Genomic DNA, 19,059 nt, shown 5'->3' on the forward strand with positions numbered 1-19,059 from the left:
CCAAACTAATGCATAAAATGAGATTATGTACCTGCAACATCTGTATTCTGCATATAATTTATACCCTAAAATGTCTTCACACTAGAGTAAAATCTGCTGTGTTCTTGAATATGATTGCCTGAGCAATTACTTTGGAGTGGAGGTTGATACAGAATTAAAGCAAAAGTTATGAATCTCAAGGGCATATTCTCTAGAAAAGTTCCCCACCCCCGCAACACACACACAATCTTTGAGCCTTGGGAGTAGAAAGTTATTTGAGTGGTTTATATTTATTAAGGAATTAGTGTTTGGATGGCTATGTGCTTTGAATAAATTGTCTCATTTATTTTTCAAAAGAGCCCTATAAGTTAGATACAGCTATTATGCCCAACTTTACAAATGGGGGAATGGAGAACTAGCTGGCAAAGGGCAATGTTAGAACTGTCTTTGAAGCCCAAATTTCTTTTATAACACTATCCTGAATTTGATAGTCCTGAAAACACCCTAAAGTGAGTAACAATAGCTATAAAATATTAAAATTAGAAATACCTAGGTTGAGGGTAAAAAGAAACAGTTATGGTCATACTATGTTGGTAGGAATGTGAATTGTTGATCTTTCTGAAAGACAATTTGGCAATATTTACCAGAATAATTTTAAATGCAAGTACTAGTTGTTTCATTTATTGAGCTACTGGAAATTCACCTGAAAATTATCTGGCAAATTATATATATGTATATATATAATATTCAGTGTAAAGAACTAGAAGTAATCAGTGTCCTTCAGTTGGGAACTGGTTAACTAAATCATGATTCACGCATTAAAAAATGTGAAGTAGATCTATATGTTCTGAAATGGGAAAATCACCAAGATGTAGTAAGTGAAAAAAAAAAAGCAAGGTACAGAATGGTGTATATACTTGAGATTACTTTTGAAGTAGTTAAAAAATACACATAGAAGAGAGATTGATAGATATACTAGAAGAGGATGGGGGAGGGAGTTGTTTAAATTCGGCAGACCTGTGCACTGACCCCTAGACAGTCAGGATATTATTTTTCTGAGGAAGCAATGATCAATAACTTTAAAAATATTATAAAATTATACTTATTCCCTTTCCCCCAATAATTCCTGATTGTTTAAAGATTAAAATGATATGAAGAAATAAAAGTCTTTTCATAATACCCCTCACTGATAATTAATGACTGTTTCAGATTTTAATGGCTACATAACTATGTATTGTGCATACATACATATTTTACATAAATGAGAGCAACTATATATTTGTTAAGTATCTTTCTTTTTTTCAACCTTATATCATGGCCATCTTTTCATATCAGCACTTCCGAATCTACTTTTCTCTTTAGTAGCTGCATAGTATCCCGTTTTGTGAATGTACATACACACAATTTTTATCATCTATTAAAGGACATTTGAATTACTTCCAATTGTTTGCTTTTCTAAATGCTGCTGTAACAAATCCTCTTCCTAAGAAAGTTTAGGAGGATCTTCAGATTGAGTGGGATGTTTATCAACCCTGTAGTTGCTGAGAGTAACCCAACAGAACTCTGTACTGAGGGGAGGAGTATGTTTCACTATGTGGAGAGACAAAAAACTCCCAAACACTTTGACCAACACATTCAGAACTATTAGAGTTGCCAGCAAGTGGAATGACCTCAAGAAGAAGAACCCCCTGTTTTGACAGTTTAGTGCAGAGACTTGCTACTACTGTTCAACATTGATTGCTGGATCAGAAGAGGAATTTCCACACTCAGTTACAAGCAGGGCTGGTACAGGGCTGTGGGTTCCACCAGACAGTCTGGAGACAGCTAGTCAGGGAGATGGCCACCAGAGCTCCAAATCAGGCAACAGCACATGTGGAAGGATCAGTGAACTATGGGGAGCCTCATAACTCATAGACTAAACCTCTTCCAGCAGAGGGCAGTGCCTTAGATATCAGGCCAGACTGGGGTCAGCTGGAGCCAGAGTTGGGGACTTCGCTGGACAGATTGCGCCAGCCCTAGGCCAAGGAGAAGTCGAACTCAACTGTCCTTTGGATACTGTAAGTGACATTGGGGAATACTTAGGGAGATATACATTAGGACTTCACACTACTATGATTTACCTGTTTTCTAATCAATATCTAACAATTTGGGTTTGACCATCTTTTTATATAGTCTGGCCATTAGGGTTTGCGGGTAAAGAATTTGGACTCAGTTTAACTTGACTGGCTGCCGAATCTCTCAGGTTTCTGGATGTGAGCTTGAATCAAAAAGGGAGTGACATGCCTAAAATATAACCTAGCTTTCTGGGACTGTGAACCTGACACAAAGTTTACAAATAGAAAGTTAGCTAAGAGAAAGATATGTAAGAACTAACAATTTCATCTAAAAATAGAAACAGTAACACTAGAGTCATTCCCTTTTGAATTTCAATGATTGGAGGATGGCCATTAAAACAAACTTTAATGTGGAAGAGCCAGCAATACAAACAGCTATGCTTGCAGATAATAAAATATTAAAATAAGTTAGTCTGCGGGCTTAACGAATTTCCAATTAACTCCTCCCTGAATGTTGGTTACCTTTCCTGCTATGTAGCAGTTGGACTCAAACAGGCAAAGCTGAGTTAGAATACCTATAAGTCTATATGTAATCCTTTTGTTTTACTAGCCTGGTGACAAGAAAGAAAAGGAGTGACTTTGGCATTTGCTGGTGGAGTCAAGGCAGATTTGCCAGATGATAAAAGTGCTATGTGTTTAATAGTCAGGCACGGCTAAGTAAAACACACCACATACGAAATCACAGCAATCGTGAAGTTTGCACGCCTTTCTTAGAAAAAGATCACGTGGAAGAAATATCAGCAAAGAGAATAAACTTTCTTGACTGTTATTTCCCTTGCCACTTCTAGTCCAGAGATGTTTGGCATTCTCCAGGGTCGTTAGATTATTGCTGGTTGTCCCGCACAGACCAATGAACAGATCAAGTCCACAGGCTGAACTGGGAGCAGCTGAAACGCAGAGCGGCTTCAGTGGCTTTCGGGGTGGGCCTGTCAGTAGAAGCAAAAGCAGCTGCAAGCAGATGGACGAAGAAAGGAAGGGCGATGGAAATTCTCTGGGAGGCCCTTTGCCAAGGCCATAGTCCCGACCAAAAACTGTCCCCAGCCATTTCTCTCAGCAGGGCGAGGCCCCAGCGCCACCCGTCTTCCTCCGAAGAGGTGGGACTTTACCCACCGGAAGTGATCCAGTCCAGTCCCGGGGAACCGGGGCACATCAGCCAGTGTGTCAGGGAAACATTTCCGGGTTTGTGCTGGGGGATGGGGGGGGATGAGAAAAAAAAGAGGTGGGTTCGCTTGGAGTTCCTGCGGCCGCCGCTGCCACCGGGCGGCCCCCGCCCCTCTCTCATCTGCTAACAGAAGCGCTGGGACGGTGGTGAGACAGTGGAGCCAGCCTGTGGCCATGGCCTTGGCTTGACAGCCTTCTGGGCGGCCGGGCGGGCGCGGACAGCAGAGTAAGCGGTGGCTTCGGCATTGACGGAGGCAGCAGGTCGGAAGGAGGCGGGAGCTGAGGGAGGCGGTAGCCCGGGCTGCCTGTTTGGGGCGGGTGGGGGTCAGGCGGGTAACGTGCGCCCCTTTCCCCTATCACAGGCCGGACGTCGCCCGCCGGAGGCCCGGTGCAGAGACCTGCCCGGCGGCAGTGACAGAAGCGGAGCCCACAGGCTTTGGCCGCCTCAGCGGCGCAAGCAGGAAGTGGGGTCCCTGGGCCCCTTTGTGTGAAGGGCGGGGGAGGGGTGCGGGCAGCCCCAAGCTGCGGGATCCTCCGATACCCGCCTGCCCGCGGGCCCCCCCCCGCATCTGCAGCCTTCAGCCCTGGACTTCGAGGGGTGTGTTTCATCTCCCCACCCTCGCTTGGCTCCTCCAGGCGTGCCCTCCTCCCCCACGCCCCCTGCCTAGGCTTTGGTTCCTATAGGAAGGGCATTACCATTGCATCCCCACCCACCCAGACACTACGCTCTCTCCCCTCCCCCGCCTTTAACTTCCTCTTCTTCCCGCGTTGGGCCCTCTGCTTCTCTGCACTCTCTTCCCCTGTTAGCAGATTTCCGCCCACCTTCCGCTTCTCTGAGCCGCGCCGAAGCTAGCGGGGCATTATTTTCCCTCCATCGGGTAGGAGTTGGTGAAGGTGAGACTCATGAGGGAATACAAGGTGGTGGTGTTAGGGAGCGGAGGGGTTGGCAAATCTGCCCTGACTGTGCAGTTTGTCACTGGGACTTTCATTGAGAAATATGACCCCACCATTGAAGATTTCTACCGCAAAGAGATCGAAGTGGACTCTTCCCCGTCGGTGCTGGAAATTCTGGATACCGCAGGAACTGAGCAGTTTGCCTCCATGAGAGATCTCTACATCAAAAACGGCCAAGGTTTCATCCTGGTTTATAGTCTGGTTAATCAACAGTCTTTTCAGGTAACCAAACTAAGTCTTGTAATTTGTTAGAAAGGGATGTGGTAATCTTCCTTTTACTTCTGGTTTGCTTGAACCGTGAGTTAATAACTATGTTTTGCTTTTGAAAATTAGACATGGCGCATTTCTGAGGTTACTCCTGGCACAGAAAAGTATTGTTGTTTCTACAGAGAGTACTAAAGTAGCAAACGTCAACAAATATTTTAAAGTTATTTTTAAGTCAAAAGAAGTGAAAAGAGTCAGAAAAAAATGAGTTCGTGTATATTTAGCTTGGAATATAACCTTCTGAAGTTGCTTGTTCAATTCAGAAAGTACTAATTAATGTACTCAACAAAACAACATTAACATAATCTTGGATAAATAGAGCACTTTGGAAGGAAAATTATTTGGAGCCCATTAATCGTTGTACAGATAACTCCTCTGTATCTGCTTTTCCCAGCACCCCCTCTCTGAGTTTCTCAACCAGATTCATAAATCTTTTTGCTGCAAGACGAAGAACACAAGACCTGCCTTCTAGGTATTTTACTTACTTGGGGGCATGTAAAGGAGAAGTTACTCATTGAAAAAACTAGTCTCTGGAATTAATAGCCAACAAAAGGGTATAATGACTCTTTTTCTGCACTTATAAAATTGTTTCTGATAAAAATTAACTACATTTATCATTTATAGAAAATACATGGATCTAGGAACACTGAACAAGTGCAGATTCCTAACCCCGGCTAGGTGGCCAAACTGGAGATGGTCCAGTTTCCTTGGAAAATCTGTCCTGTCCTTCATTGGGAGACAGACTAAAGGTTTAACATTATTTTAAAATATGTAATAAATGTTTCTATTTATTCCTTGGAAATAACCTCATGTTGACCCATTATGTTGATTTCCATTGATTTAGGAAATGGATTTTTTTTCTGCATTTAAAAGTAAGCAGGTAATGTTGGTACTTGAGACATTAAGTGCTTTAGTCAAGCCTATGTGCTAATTCCACTTTTCTTAGTATTTTAAATTAAAGTACTGTAGTAAACTTTTTCAGTAACCAGATATGGACTTTTTTTCTTTTAAAGATAAGTTCTAGGTAAATGAATCTAAGTTGACCAATCTCAAAATTTCATTTTATGTAGGCTTAAATTCAAAAGCAATAGTATCATAAAAGCATTTTTCCCCAAAAAGTACCAAAGTACCAAATGTGCTACTTGACAGGCATTTTCTTTCTGAAGGATCCTCGAGAGTTTTGTTATTCTATTAGCTTACTTTTGAGTCTTTGGAAGTGTTTTTCATAAGATCTCCATTATATCTACTTCTGTTACAGACATAAATTGGGAATGAAAAAACTGCCATTATTTCAACAGTAACTTAAACTTTTGAACCCAAATGCCATAAATTTTGATTCTTAGCTGAACTTGATTTCCATAAAGACACCAGGAAAAGAAGCTTAACCTAGAAGGCTGAGTTGATATATGGTCAAACAAAATTGTTGCAAATATCAAATAACTATTTGTAAATTTTCAGTCTCTTCTTTTTCCTTCATTGGGCATGTGGATATTCTGTTCACTGTAACTATTCGACTTGAACATATGTTTATATTTAAGTTAAACCTTTTAAGTTGTGAAAAATAAAAAAAAATGTAATGTTAATATAAAATCTATAATATTGTCTTTAGTCACTACTTTCCCCACCCAAAGTTGATGCTACTAGAGAATTGCTAAGGCTCGTATCTTTTGTAGTTAATTGTAATTAATTAGAAAAAGTAATACACGTGGGAGAAAATTCAAATTGTAAACCAGTACGTAGGCAAAGTATGACTTCCCACCCTGGTTTTCCCTCCCAGGAGCTGCTTGCTGTTACAGTAGTTTCTAGTGTATTTAAGTGTATTTTAAGGTGCTTGATTTTACTGAGATAAAAGAATAACATTAAATTTCAAATGAAATATATAAATGTATGAATCTGTTTTTAACTCTGGTCTTCTAGGCATGACAGTGCTTTTGTTCCCCCTGTAAACACTTTCTCCCAAGCACTCTTGCTAAATGGCTAGGAATGCATAGATGCTACAATCCTGTGCTAGGATGACAGATGTTAGGAGGAGTGATGGTTAAGTCAGCAGGTTTAAGGAAATGGCCAAACACCCCGTTATATGAATGGATTCATCATATTCGGAACCTTGCTTTTTAAATCAGTATAGACTGTGGGAAAGAAGTGATTAAATAAGTCCCAAGGTTAGTGTGCAACCTACATTTTATATTTACGACAGAAACCTAGCAGGTAGGATCAGTGGAGATTATCTAGTTCCTACTTCAATGGAGAAAATGACATTTTCTCTATTTGGGTGTGTGGTTTTATTTTGGATTTGGCTTTCTATTCTCACTGAAAGTTGACTTCTTGTCAGATAGTAATACTTCTGTTATGGTTATGCAAATAGCATAATTTTTTTCTTTCTCTTTGTGATTGTTTGAATAGGATATCAAGCCAATGAGAGATCAGATTGTCAGAGTGAAGAGATATGAAAAAGTCCCACTAATCCTAGTAGGAAACAAAGTGGATCTGGAACCAGAAAGAGAGGTTATGTCTTCAGAAGGCAGAGCTCTGGCTCAAGAATGGGGCTGTCCTTTCATGGAGACATCGGCAAAAAGTAAATCAATGGTGGATGAACTTTTTGCTGAGATCGTGAGACAAATGAACTATTCATCCCTGCCCGAGAAGCAAGATCAGTGTTGTACAACTTGTGTTGTCCAGTAAAAAAGATAACCTCAATCATGGCCATACCGAGCAGGTTAGTTGTTGATGGAAACTTATGAGCCAGAGAGTGTTTTGGTTTTGATCGATATAACAAAAAACTCATTAATATTAATACCTATTGCACTACCTTAAATTTATTTTTAAAAAAGCATTTCCCTTAGCAAAAAATAGTCAACATTAAATGCAGAAAATCTAAAAAAAAAATACAGATAAATGAAATAAGGGTGAGAAATTGCTCGTATTCCCATCAAGATTTATTTTTTTTTAAGTGAGTTACCATTCTCTCTCTGCTTGATTGATAACATTCCTTTGGGGTAGGGTGAGTTAAAGGATAATACACCTTTTCAATGTTTTGGTGGTTTTGCATCTAGAATGCATAGGAGAACATCCAGTAATAATTGTGGAAGATGATTAGTTTTGTGTTTTCTACACCTTTTTATCCTGCACTAGAGAGCTGCTATAATTGAAATCAATTTACTAATCACCCAAATGCTTGATTTAACAGGATGATTATTTAATCAAGTTTGTCTGTACCTTGCACTTGAGGGACTTAAGTGACCTCTGATAATAACAAATTATAGTGCCCAATGTACCTTGAGTTCATTGTGAATATGTGGTCCAAATGAAAATCTGCCAAAGTCATCTGTGATGTGTTAGAAGGGACAATCGTAAGCCCAGGAAACATTTTTATTCATTTTAATAAATAACAATGTTAATAAACGATAACAAAACCTTCAAACTTTTCATTGAGTTAAATGATAATAAGATGCAATTTACAGAGCTATTTTTACAGCCTTCAGAAAGTCATCTGTTCCACAAAGTGAAGTCCAACTGTAACTGGACTTCCTTTAGGAAAGAACCAAGGATTTGAGGTTGTCTGGACTTGGAAGGGCTGGATTTCTGAGGGTTTCATGACAAAAGAGTTTTGTTGAATAGACCAACAAAAAAAGTTCTTTTAAATGAATGAGTTTTTGAAAGTTAAGTTACATTAAACTTTCTGAGCATTTTAAAATGAGATTATTTTATTCATATCATAATTTCTAAATTTAGATTGTAATCGGGCAGATAGTTTCACTTAGACAGTAACACTTAGATAATGAGTTAAAACAGCCAATAGCCTGGATGACTGAGAAACTACAGCAAATGCCTGACTAGCTTGACAATATCAGGAGTGGAATTGATGGTTTTGATCCAAGACTGACCTCAAGTGTGGGAGGCAGTGTTGCAAATGGCAACAGGCATTTCAGATCGCAGTGATGATTCCTAATCAAAGGTCTGGCTTTATATGTGCTCCTTGGGAAAAAAAAAAAAAGCTAACAGTCCCTGATTTATCTTTTCATACAAGATTTCCTGTCAGGTGGTGTCTCTTTGAAAATGAAGGATGACAACAATGCTTTACTCAAAATTCTTTCATTCATCAGCTTTCCAACATACCAGAATATGATGAATACTCATTTATTAAACCTAGCAACATCTGTTACCTGTTCAGACTGTAGTCCGGAATATATTTTGGTGATAGTGTTGCACTTACAGTATAGTCTTTTGAGGCAGGAATAGGTGTATGTAGATGATCAAATCCCATGTTCTTGTTTCCACATTCTCTTTTAAACTGTAAGCCAGCTTCAAGTTTGAACAAATTCTGTGTAATGGTTGCATCCTCGCCATTATGCTGTTTCTCTGATACTTTTAACTGGGCAAATGGCACAGTATACACGTTTTAGTTTTATCATCTTTATAAAAAAAATTAACCAGCTCCCACAAATGTTCCCAATTTTCTTTTCATCATTATTATAGATAGGTATAGAAAGTAGACTGGGTAAAACTAGTCTCATACATGTGGAAGGCCAACAGTCTCCAATTGGCAAATGGGTAATTTTTAACTCTTTCTTATTCTGGATTATTTCTGAGTTTATTTTGCAATTTTTGTGATCTAGATTACTTTTAATCTATTTGGCTACCTACAGGAATGATTATATATATATATATATATATATTTTTATATTTCAAGCCAGCTCTTCACATTTTTTATTAATGTACTAAAAATCAGAAAATAATAACAATAATTGCTGATTTTTTATAATAATAGGTCAAGTTGCCTGTGTAATATTTTGTTTAGTTTTCGTTTTTTTAAGCAGAATTCACTACTGAAAGTGCAAGCCTTGAAATAAAATATGTAATCAGCTGAATTTCTGAAAATATTAAAGGGAATTCCCTGACCAAGATCTTTTAGAACAAACCACATTATATGCAATTTTTTTTTTTTATGACATCAAGTAAGATTGAACTGATGTGTATGGAAATCTGTAATCTGAGGTTTGTAAAGTTTATCGTTGTGCTGGCTTACTATTTAGCTAAAAAAATAGGCAATGGATTGTGAATCCTGTAGCTTGAGTCTTGGAGCTCTGTAGTCTGTTAGTCCCAGATCTAGATTGACTATCAAACTTTGACAAGTAAAGGTGATTTTTTTTTTAACGCCTACAGTACCTGGCCTTCCTAGGTGGTCTCCCATCCAAGTACTAACTAGGCTTGACCTGCTTAGCTTCCGAGATCAGACGAGATTGGGCACGTTCAGGGTGGCATGGCTGTAGACAAGTAAAGGTGATTTGAGAAATACTTGTTCTTAATATTTAGAAGAATACCTTGTCTAAATTAGAAATAATAAGACTTGAGTAACTTGGACTGTGATTGTTATAAATTGGTTGCTTTTAATTGAAAGGGAAATTTTATGAATGCTCTAAGAATTGCTTCTGATAATTCCTCACATTTATTTCTTACCACCCTTTAATTTGGGTCACCGGTCTCTTGCCCAACACCTGTTTATCTGCATGGCTCCCAGGATTGTTTCCTCACCCTCCTACTGACAGTAGTCTTAATGTAAGTTTAGATTCAAGGCCAGATTTTTTATGTGCTGCTTTCATGACTGGTTTCCTTACTGACTTGAGAAGCCTGCCATCAAGTGTTTTGAAGGACTTCTTTTACTGTGCAGCAGCAATATAATAGAAACCCAGGTCAGTGTTGCAGCCCTATTTTGCTTTTGTTAACTACATCATAGCTTCTTTGTGTTGGTGTGAATAATTAACAGTTGGCTGTTTTGGTATACTGTTGTTGAGAATGATAGATGTTTTATTAATAATCTCATAACACTTTAAAAGAAGTAAATCACAGTGCTAAGGAGGGTTCAAGGAAAGGAGAGACCACATCCAGTTAGAGCAGTTTTCTCAACATTCTGGGCTTATTGTTGGGAGGATTGGATGTTTAGTAGCATCCCTGTACCAGATGTCATTAGCATTCCCTCTGCCTCCAAGTGTGAAAAGCAAGAATATCTCCAGACATTGCCATATGTCTCCTGGGGATCAAAATCTTCCCTGGAGAAGAACCACTGATTTAGAAGAATTAGGGAGCAGTAGCATTTGAGTCAGGCTTTGAAGAATAGGTAGGATATTAGGGGATGGGGAAGGAGTAGACGTGATTCCAAATAGAAGGAATGCCAAAAAGGAGCAAAATAATATCCTCAAACATTTTGTTGATTCCCTGAAAGAAAGGTGGGAAGTGCAGTAAAGTCATCTCTTAAATCTGAATGTTTGATAAATGCCTTTTTGGCAAGCAGAGTTTTCAAGGATTCCTATATATCAGTCCAGTATTGACAAAACAGGAATAAAACTGTGTTCTTCATTATGGTTTGAAGATCCCCTGCAAGATTTGATCTTATTTTTCTCTGTGTGTTATAGAATGGGTTCTTGTAAGAGTACCAAACACTAGGAATCAAGCTGAAAGAACAAAGATCGTTATTTATGTCAGCCTCAGTTCATTATCTATGTCATCTCGAAGAAAAAGGGGCATTCTTGATTCAAGACTAGCACATCATTTCACGTGGCAGCAGAATACTCAGGATGTTAACACAGGCTCCTGAAAGGCTGAACTGTGTACGAATATCATTGTAATCTAGCTGGCCTTACTATTTCTGAACACAGGGGTATTTATTAGTATTTTAATTTTTTAAAATAAATAAATATGTGGAATTAGAATTGTTTATAATAGTTTTTCCAGCTATTAATTAGATATATCTAGTGATTTAGCAAATGTAGGAGAAAATCATGAAAATTAAATCACAGTGTATATACTTTAAAATGCTGGCATTTTCATATCCAAGTTAAATATTAATCATATCAGTAGAACACTGGGGTGGAATTCTGTTGCAGAAGTTACAGCTTAGATAGATACTTTTTCCCCTGCCCTATTTTGCTTATCAGTTTGAGCTGGCAACATAGCTCATTTGTCATCTAGTTCAAATGGAGCCTGTAGCACAGCAGCCCTAAATGGAGGAAGAAGCATGCTTTGGGGATAGGGTGCGCTATAAAGACCTGCAATGGCCCTGGGTAAAAGGGAAGAACAGAGTTGCCTTGTCCTTTCTGCCCCAATAATTCTCTCAGACCTTTACTGACCTCCCACAAGTTTCATCGTTTGGGACTGTTACGAGTGGATAGGTACCTAGTTAGACCTGCTCTAGATAGGAAGGTGTCTGGTGCTTAGAATGACTTTTTGTATATCTGTTCCCTCTTTAATTGCTTCCTTTTAACCTCAAGATTAGGCTTTTATTGCAGAATTAAATGCATATGAGCCATTCAGTTTTACTCCATTACCTCTCTGGCTTAGAATGAACCATCAGTAGAATTAACAAAAATTGCATCATGTAGTTGGAGAATTGCCACCCAGGAAGTATTCTAGCCATACTTCAGGGGCGACTCCCCTCATGAGATTACTTTACAGTAGAACTCTAGAATCCAGAAGATAATATCATTAAGAAAAACTTAAGTCCTATCAGCTGTTGGAAAAACTTACCCGACCAAAAAACATACTCCCAAATTCCTTTGATTAGCCACAATCTTAAGAATATCATATTCTGAAAAAACAATTTAGAGTTGAGGGGAGCAGTACCCTACCTGGTCTAGTTCAAAATTAGAAGCTAGGATCAGATCATTAGAATCACACTGCTGCTTATTATTAGTGGACATGGCCATATTATTTGAGATCTCAGAATTGAACTCATCATATTAATTTAAACTTACAGAGATTTTAGGTTAAGACATATGAAAATTGCTTATCCATTTGCTTTGACCCTGGGTTCATCATAAACTTTTAGGATGCATGTTCTCCGTAAAGCATTGTTACACTTTCATTCAAGGATTCTGTTCCATAGGTTCAGCTTTTGCTCTCTATGTTTAATGGATGTTGGGTGAGCACTTTTAATGACCTAGTCTTCCCACTCTACCCCCCCAAATAAGCTTCATGAGTATTATGCAAATTAGGATAGAGACACAAGATATTTAACTTCTATCAATGGAATTCTAGCCTAGTGTTTTGCTAGTATAACTAATATTTAACTTGGATATGAGAATGCCAATTACAAACTGAAGGTAAATTATTTTTTTCAATTTGTTAAATCCCTAGAATATCACATCTTAAACAGGAAAAAAATTAAAATTTATTATTATTGCACATTTATATTTGCTAAAAAGAATGCTAGTAAATACCATTGTGTTTAGAAATGGTAAATACAGCTAAGCTAAAAAGACATTCATAAACTGCTAAGCTTTTCAGGAGCCTTTGTTAATATCCCAGGCATTTACTGCCACCTGAAATGATGTGCTTGTCTTGACTCAAGAATTTCCCTTATAGTCATGCTGACATAAATAATGATCTTTGTTCTTTCACTTCTGTGTTTGGTGCTCTCGTGTACCAATTTACCCAACTTGGGAGACCCTATTGCATAATTTCCTGAACAAAAAGTTTGGACTGTTGTTTGGGATATATTTTTATTGTACTCTTCCATAACAAAATCTAATTAGAAAAAGATGAAAAAGTAAAACCAGTTATGCAAGACTTGAGTAGAAGCTTTCAGAGTTAAGATGTACTGGGTGTCTTGCTGGAAACAAGAGTGAGGACGAGAATTACTTGTGTCTCACAAGAAGCAAATAATACTTTTGCCATGTGTCTGTGGTTGACCAGCTGCCTTTAAAGCTTCTAGAATGTTTTTTTTTTTAATTAGTAAGAGTTGTTAGTAAGGTGAAAATTTTGCTGTCACATTAAGCAATAACATTTACATTTTACATTATGTGAAATTCTAATCTGAGAGAGATGGTCCTTTTTGCTTAATTCAAGCTTTTGCTTCAGGATTTATTCCTGCAAAAAATTAAAATTTATTACTCATTTGAAAAGTAGCTAATATTAATACTTTATTTAATGGTATGTTTCCTATTAAGATTGTTTAGTCTGACCTGGAATTTATCTATGTCTCTCGATTTCACTGGAGTATTGTCATCCTGTTGATTGTGGATGGACCAAATGTTAACCAGGTTTTTAGAGGGTGGTAAATAATGCATATATCACTTTTTATTTAATGTGGATTATGGTTAGCAAGCTGGTTTATATTCTTAGTGTTCATTTTGGCTAGAAATAAATAATCACTACTTCCTCAATTTGATTTCAGAGAATGCCTGAACTATTAAATCATAATATATTACAAATATTCACTAAGAGATAATCATATTTGAAAATCCCAAATCTTTATAATTGTTTATTTTGAAAAACATAGATTAAAATTTATAGCAAATTTAAATTCAAATTATTGAGGAAAATCTAGTGTGAATTCCTGAAAAGTCTTCCCAAAAATATTGCATAAAAATGAGATACTTTTATGTTCACATAGGTATGAAAATTCAAATGAGGCTGAAAAAATAGAATGGTCTTTTAGTCGAGATATCAAAAACATAATTCTGGTCTTCTGGAAATTTATAACATAGTTGAGAAATGAAAAAAAGAAAACCTGACATTTGACATATATGGTACTTTCACATACTGTGTTATGATATATCTGGGGAAGTAATTTTTATCTTTATTTTAATAATGAGAAAAATGGACTTTCCCAAGCTTAAATAACCACTGTTCTACTTAATTTACTTTAATGCAAAAAATGCTTTAATTTTAATTGGAAGAAAAATGTTTGTATAATTTCTAAAGAGGCAAACTTTTGTCTGTTTTTCCTAATGTATATTGGTGACAGAATTGTATTAATAATGAGCAGAGATACATTCTTTTAAAGTGATTATTTTTATGACATAGCTTCTAATAAAGAGTTTTCTCAGGCTCTTTGAACACTAATCGAAGTATAGCTGTCAAATGAAATTAAAATTATACATGTACAAACATTGGTAGAGCTTTTAGATGATCTTAAATTGGTTTCACTTGGCATCCTTTCACAGTAGCTATTCTACTCTTTGTTTCTGGTTTTATTTAACAATTTTTATTTTTTACATAACAAAACCAATGTAATCCCACTCCCCTATAAAAGCTGTTCGGTGATCCAGCACAGTTAAAGGACATTGTGTCTGAATGATGGATTTTTCCCCCCTTGGTATTAATTAGAAGGGTGGAAATCTATCGACTGTAAGAGCAGAGACTGAGACATCCCAATTATAGAAGTTTCTGTGGTTGGGAGAATGTCCCCAAAAGGGCAGACCAGAGTGAGAAATATAAACTATTGCTGTCATGTAGCATCTAAACCAAGTTGGGACACCTAGTTGATGCTCAATAGCTAGACCCTGACGGAATTACATTTTCTAATTTTAAATTCTTTAAAAAAATCCCTAAATCTTAGAAAACTTTTCATATTGTCAAGTTAGCTCATAATTTGTATGCACTTAATTCTAATACCATTTTCAATTAAAATATAAACATCAAATTCAAAGTAGAATTAACGTTTGCCACTTTTATACTGTAAGATCTTTTAAACCACTAAGAGCATTTTTAATATTGTGCAAAGTCTAATACAAGCATAAAGGATAGAACTACTAAAAAAAAAAATAAACCAGAGTAGTTATAGCCAATGCATCGTTAGAGTGTTTCTAATTTTTAATGACTTTTTTGGATCACATAAAATTACTTTTTTACTTAAACTGATGATGAACACAGTGAAATTCCACCTTAAGATAGTTATTCTGGTACTACTTCCATGTGTATATAGATCTGTTGTCAGTGTTCTCATTTTAAACGGTAATATATATTTCTACATTTTTATGACATTTTTATCTTAATTGCAGATAAAACTCAGAGGAAATTTGCACAGATGCTGCTTTGGAGAACTTTACAACCTGGGTTGCAGAACTGAGCCTTGGTAAACCTGTCTCTATTACAGCATGTTGCCGTACATCTAATTAAATGCATAAGGTCTTTGGCTTTCAAAATCCATCGACCTTAAACAGGAATGCTTAGCATGTTTACCACATGTTTAAAATCTGTTCTTTATCAATCAGTCCTTTTGTAGCTTTCTAAGTTCTTCTTGATGGCTAATATGCAAAAATTAATTTTTAATATTTTAATTGATTTCTTTAATCAGTTTCTCAACTTGTATTTATTAAATACTCAAACTCAGTATTACCTACTCAATGCCTTTTAAGAGAAAGTTATAATGGAGAAGAAATTGAGCCTTAAACAAATGGTTACTTCTGTATATTACCTCGCACCAGTGCTTCATTCTATTTGTAGCATCTTTCTCCTTTAAATGGTCGGTTAATACTTTGAGACTTTGTTTACGTGTGGCAGTGTTGTAAAAAGAAACTAAAGATCACATTTTACCTGTATGGATGGAATATTCCTTTTCTTCAAGTGCAGTTTGTTGATATATTTTCTTAGTGAACATGTTCTGAAACTTACAGTTGATATTTAAAATTGATTATAGAGCATTTAGCTAAAGAGTTAAGCATTTGATTCCATTAGGTTTTCACATGTGTTAATCTCATTTACAGCATCAGATTGCAGCAGTAACATTTTCCTTTCTGTAAAGTTCTAAATTTAGTTATGACCTACTTAGTAATGCCTTTGAAAAGGGATATTGTATCCATGGTAAATTAATTTTGTATACTTAAACAGCTCAGCTTTGCCTGTAAGGCTGGTAATTGATATCTACTTCCGCACCTGTAAAATTGAATTCAAGTAAAATCATATACACTTGCTAGTTGTTAATATTTGTCTTTCTGAATAATAGTTTAAAGCAATATTTGTTAAATTTTCTTGCACTATCACAATTGCTTTTTAGTTATTTCTCAAGAAGCATGTTTGTAGTAGAGACAAAAATATGTGTAACAAGGAGGACGGCACTAAGCCTCTGGGCTTTTTTGTGTGTGCAAATGTTCTTCTAATAGCCATTGCCTTCCATGTTGTTTACCTAATCAGCACATTTTGTCTGAATACTTGAACATTTTATCAGTGACACAGGTATAGAAACAGAAGGGAAACTTATAAAGAGTAATCTTTTGATTCAGTTTTAACATCATGACAATGAGTGCTTTTTCTAGCAATGATTTTTAAATTTTGTAAGTTTAACAGTATTTTGTTGTTGGGTTTTTATTTGATTTTAGTTGTGTGCATTTAATTTGCAGAATTTAGTAACTGCAGCTCACCTACTGCACCAAAGTTCTCCATTTTAGGAGCCCAGCTTTAGTCATTTGAACATGCTTCTAAATAAAACAAAACGAAACAAAAAAACCAAAACTATACTTTCGATCTGTAATAACAGCTCAATAACTTTGTCAAGGAAAGCTCTAATATATGCAGTGATGGTTTAAGGAAGGGTATGGCAATTTTAAATTTATATTTTGTGTGATGTTCAAATAAAATGATATCTACATTTATGTGATTTATTGGTCAGCATGACCATTAATTATTGCATAGAAATTGATTAAACTTTGATTTCCTTTTTTTAAATCGTGTTGTATTTGATTCCTGATCAAATTCCCTCAAAGTGAACTATTGATCTTAAAGTTTGAATTTTATGGTGAGATTGTAAGAGTGGGGGCACTTGAAACTTTGTTCTATATTTATTAACTGCGTAAAATGATTACCTAATTTAAATTTGCACTTTAATGCCAAACTTAAAACCAAACACTCAGTTCAAAGTAGGTTAAGTGATTGTGGTTCATCTTAAAGCTATGTGAAATTCTAAAGGAATCAAATAATTCATGATGATTTAAATTTTCTGAAGATGGATTTTTTTATAGTGTTTCTTTCCTATGGATAGTTCTTATTCTCTCCCTTTCTCTCTCTTCCTCCCTCCCTCCCACTCTTCTTCTTTCTCTCCATCCCTATCTTTCTCTGTCACTAACCTCTGCAGCAAATTTAACTTGAATTCACTTAGGATCACAGGAATCAGGGGGGAGTGATTTAAAGGTGGTTTCTCCAGCACATTTTAAGAAAAGGGACCAAAAGTTATTTTAGCTTCTTCAATAGATTGCATGTCGAGTTGCTTATTAGGATAATAAATTAATATTAAATGCAATATATGTCTCGTCTTTACTATGGTATCTGTTTAGGAGTTGTTCAAATCACTGCAGTAGGGCTCTGCAAATAAAATCATGTAACCTATTATCATGGATCTAATGTACTGTAACTTTATGAATAAAAGGTAAAAAATTTCAGATAACAAGTACAAACATTGAACAATGACCTATAAAGATTTGTAAAAATAAAATTTTTCCAATAGATTTCATTCTTGTCATTTTGTAAGATGACCCTGCAGTCCACCTGTTTGTAACTTTTTTTAATAAAATAGATATCTGTATTACTATGGTTGCTTTCTTGAATTATTTGGTATATTACTACTTGTTCTAGATTTGCTAGCTTGTAAATCACTTTATTATAATCGAAAGCCATTACCTTTTATCAAAATGATAATGTGTACTGCAGTACATGTTTAAACAAGTTGAATGATCACTTGCGTCCTTAATTTATCATTCTGGCATATGTGGAGAAAAACTGAGGTGTATCTGAAAATGTAATATGTAATTAATTGAGTAATATAAATAAATTAGAAATAATGAGTAATGAGTACAAAATTATAATGTATATGATTTGTCCCATATCAAGAAAGTGACCCCACAAATCTGATGGCTGGGAAATGTCCATGTATAGGAAATTTCAGACAGTAATAAACAATATAATTAAATTTTGAAATAATAAATTAAAAACATTCAACATAATTAAGCTATTTTATTTTACCCAGCGAAATGTTTGCCAATTCACTGCATAAATCAATATTTTTAAATAGTTGAACTGAACAGATTTTTTATTCGAAGTTTTATAAAACCATAATCTTTTCTTTGAAGTTGGAGAATTCTGTTTGTCCAAATGTATATGGACTAGATTAAATTTATTTTTTTGTAAAAGTGGCATGTTTACATATCTGTGATAATACATAGAAAATATCTTATCGTTTATTACCATTGATTATTGGTCTTTAGTTGGACATCAAACACACCATGTATAATGTACTACATACTATCCTTGAAGTCCAAAAACCCTTTTCTACACTGAAGGCATCATGATTTCAAGGCCCTCTCCCTTTTTTCCACAGGAGTATATTCCTTCATTAAGCAAGGTCAAATTTTTTTTTAAAAGTAAGGAAAGGTATATTGATCAAGAAGGTGCCAACTAAGAAGATGGGAGACCTAGTGGTGCCTCAAATCTATCTTAAGAAATTAAAGAGTTCAGACTTTTTAAAAATTAATTAATTTATTTTAATTAGTTTCAAGTATACAGTACATTGTTTAGACATCTATATAGTTCATAAAATGATCCCCCCAATTGCTCCCTTCCTCCCCTGGCCCTCCACCTCACCAACATATTAATGCTAACTGCATTTCCTATGCCGTGCTCCTCATCCCCATGACCATATATAAACTACTAATTTGTACTTTTTTTAACCCTTCACAGCATTCTCCCTCCCCTTTGTCATTCACCAAATTGTACACTATATTTGTGAGTCTGATTCTGATTAGTTTGTTCTTTTTGTTCCTTAGATTCCGCATATAAGTGAAATCATATGGTATTTATCTTTCTCTGTCTTATTTCACTC

The 19,059-nt window shown here is 35.9% G+C and overlaps 2 protein-coding genes and 1 pseudogene across 3 annotated transcripts; 1 reads left to right on the top strand and 2 right to left on the bottom strand.

Moving 5' to 3' along the window:
* Positions 1–2,522: 2,522 nt before the first annotated feature.
* On the bottom strand, positions 2,523–3,880 carry LOC111733287. The gene is made up of 2 exons (XM_023525277.1): positions 3,618–3,880; positions 2,523–3,481 (listed from the first exon to the last, which is right to left on the bottom strand). Exons 1-2 carry the CDS (start codon positions 3,861–3,863, stop codon positions 3,023–3,025), a joined length of 705 nt encoding a protein of 234 aa, XP_023381045.1. The 5' UTR covers positions 3,864–3,880; the 3' UTR covers positions 2,523–3,022.
* Positions 3,265–17,766, top strand: RAP2C (RAP2C, member of RAS oncogene family). Of its 2 annotated transcripts, none has more exons than XM_011383885.2 (4): positions 3,265–3,480; positions 3,617–4,430; positions 6,876–7,188; positions 15,251–17,766. In XM_011383885.2, exons 2-3 carry the CDS (start codon positions 4,158–4,160, stop codon positions 7,152–7,154), a joined length of 552 nt encoding a protein of 183 aa, XP_011382187.1. In that variant the 5' UTR covers positions 3,265–3,480; positions 3,617–4,157; the 3' UTR covers positions 7,155–7,188; positions 15,251–17,766. The 2 variants fall into 2 exon arrangements, with proteins under 2 accessions (XP_011382187.1, XP_011382188.1); XM_011383886.2 differs by lacking the exon at positions 3,265–3,480 and having other exon boundaries at positions 3,924–4,148; positions 4,270–4,430.
* On the bottom strand, positions 9,627–9,744 carry LOC111733317 (annotated as a pseudogene).
* Positions 17,767–19,059: the final 1,293 nt, after the last annotated feature.

Source organism: Pteropus vampyrus, unplaced genomic scaffold, assembly GCF_000151845.1.
Source record: "Pteropus vampyrus isolate Shadow unplaced genomic scaffold, Pvam_2.0 Scaffold548, whole genome shotgun sequence".
NCBI classification, from domain to species: Eukaryota; Metazoa; Chordata; class Mammalia; order Chiroptera; family Pteropodidae; genus Pteropus; species Pteropus vampyrus.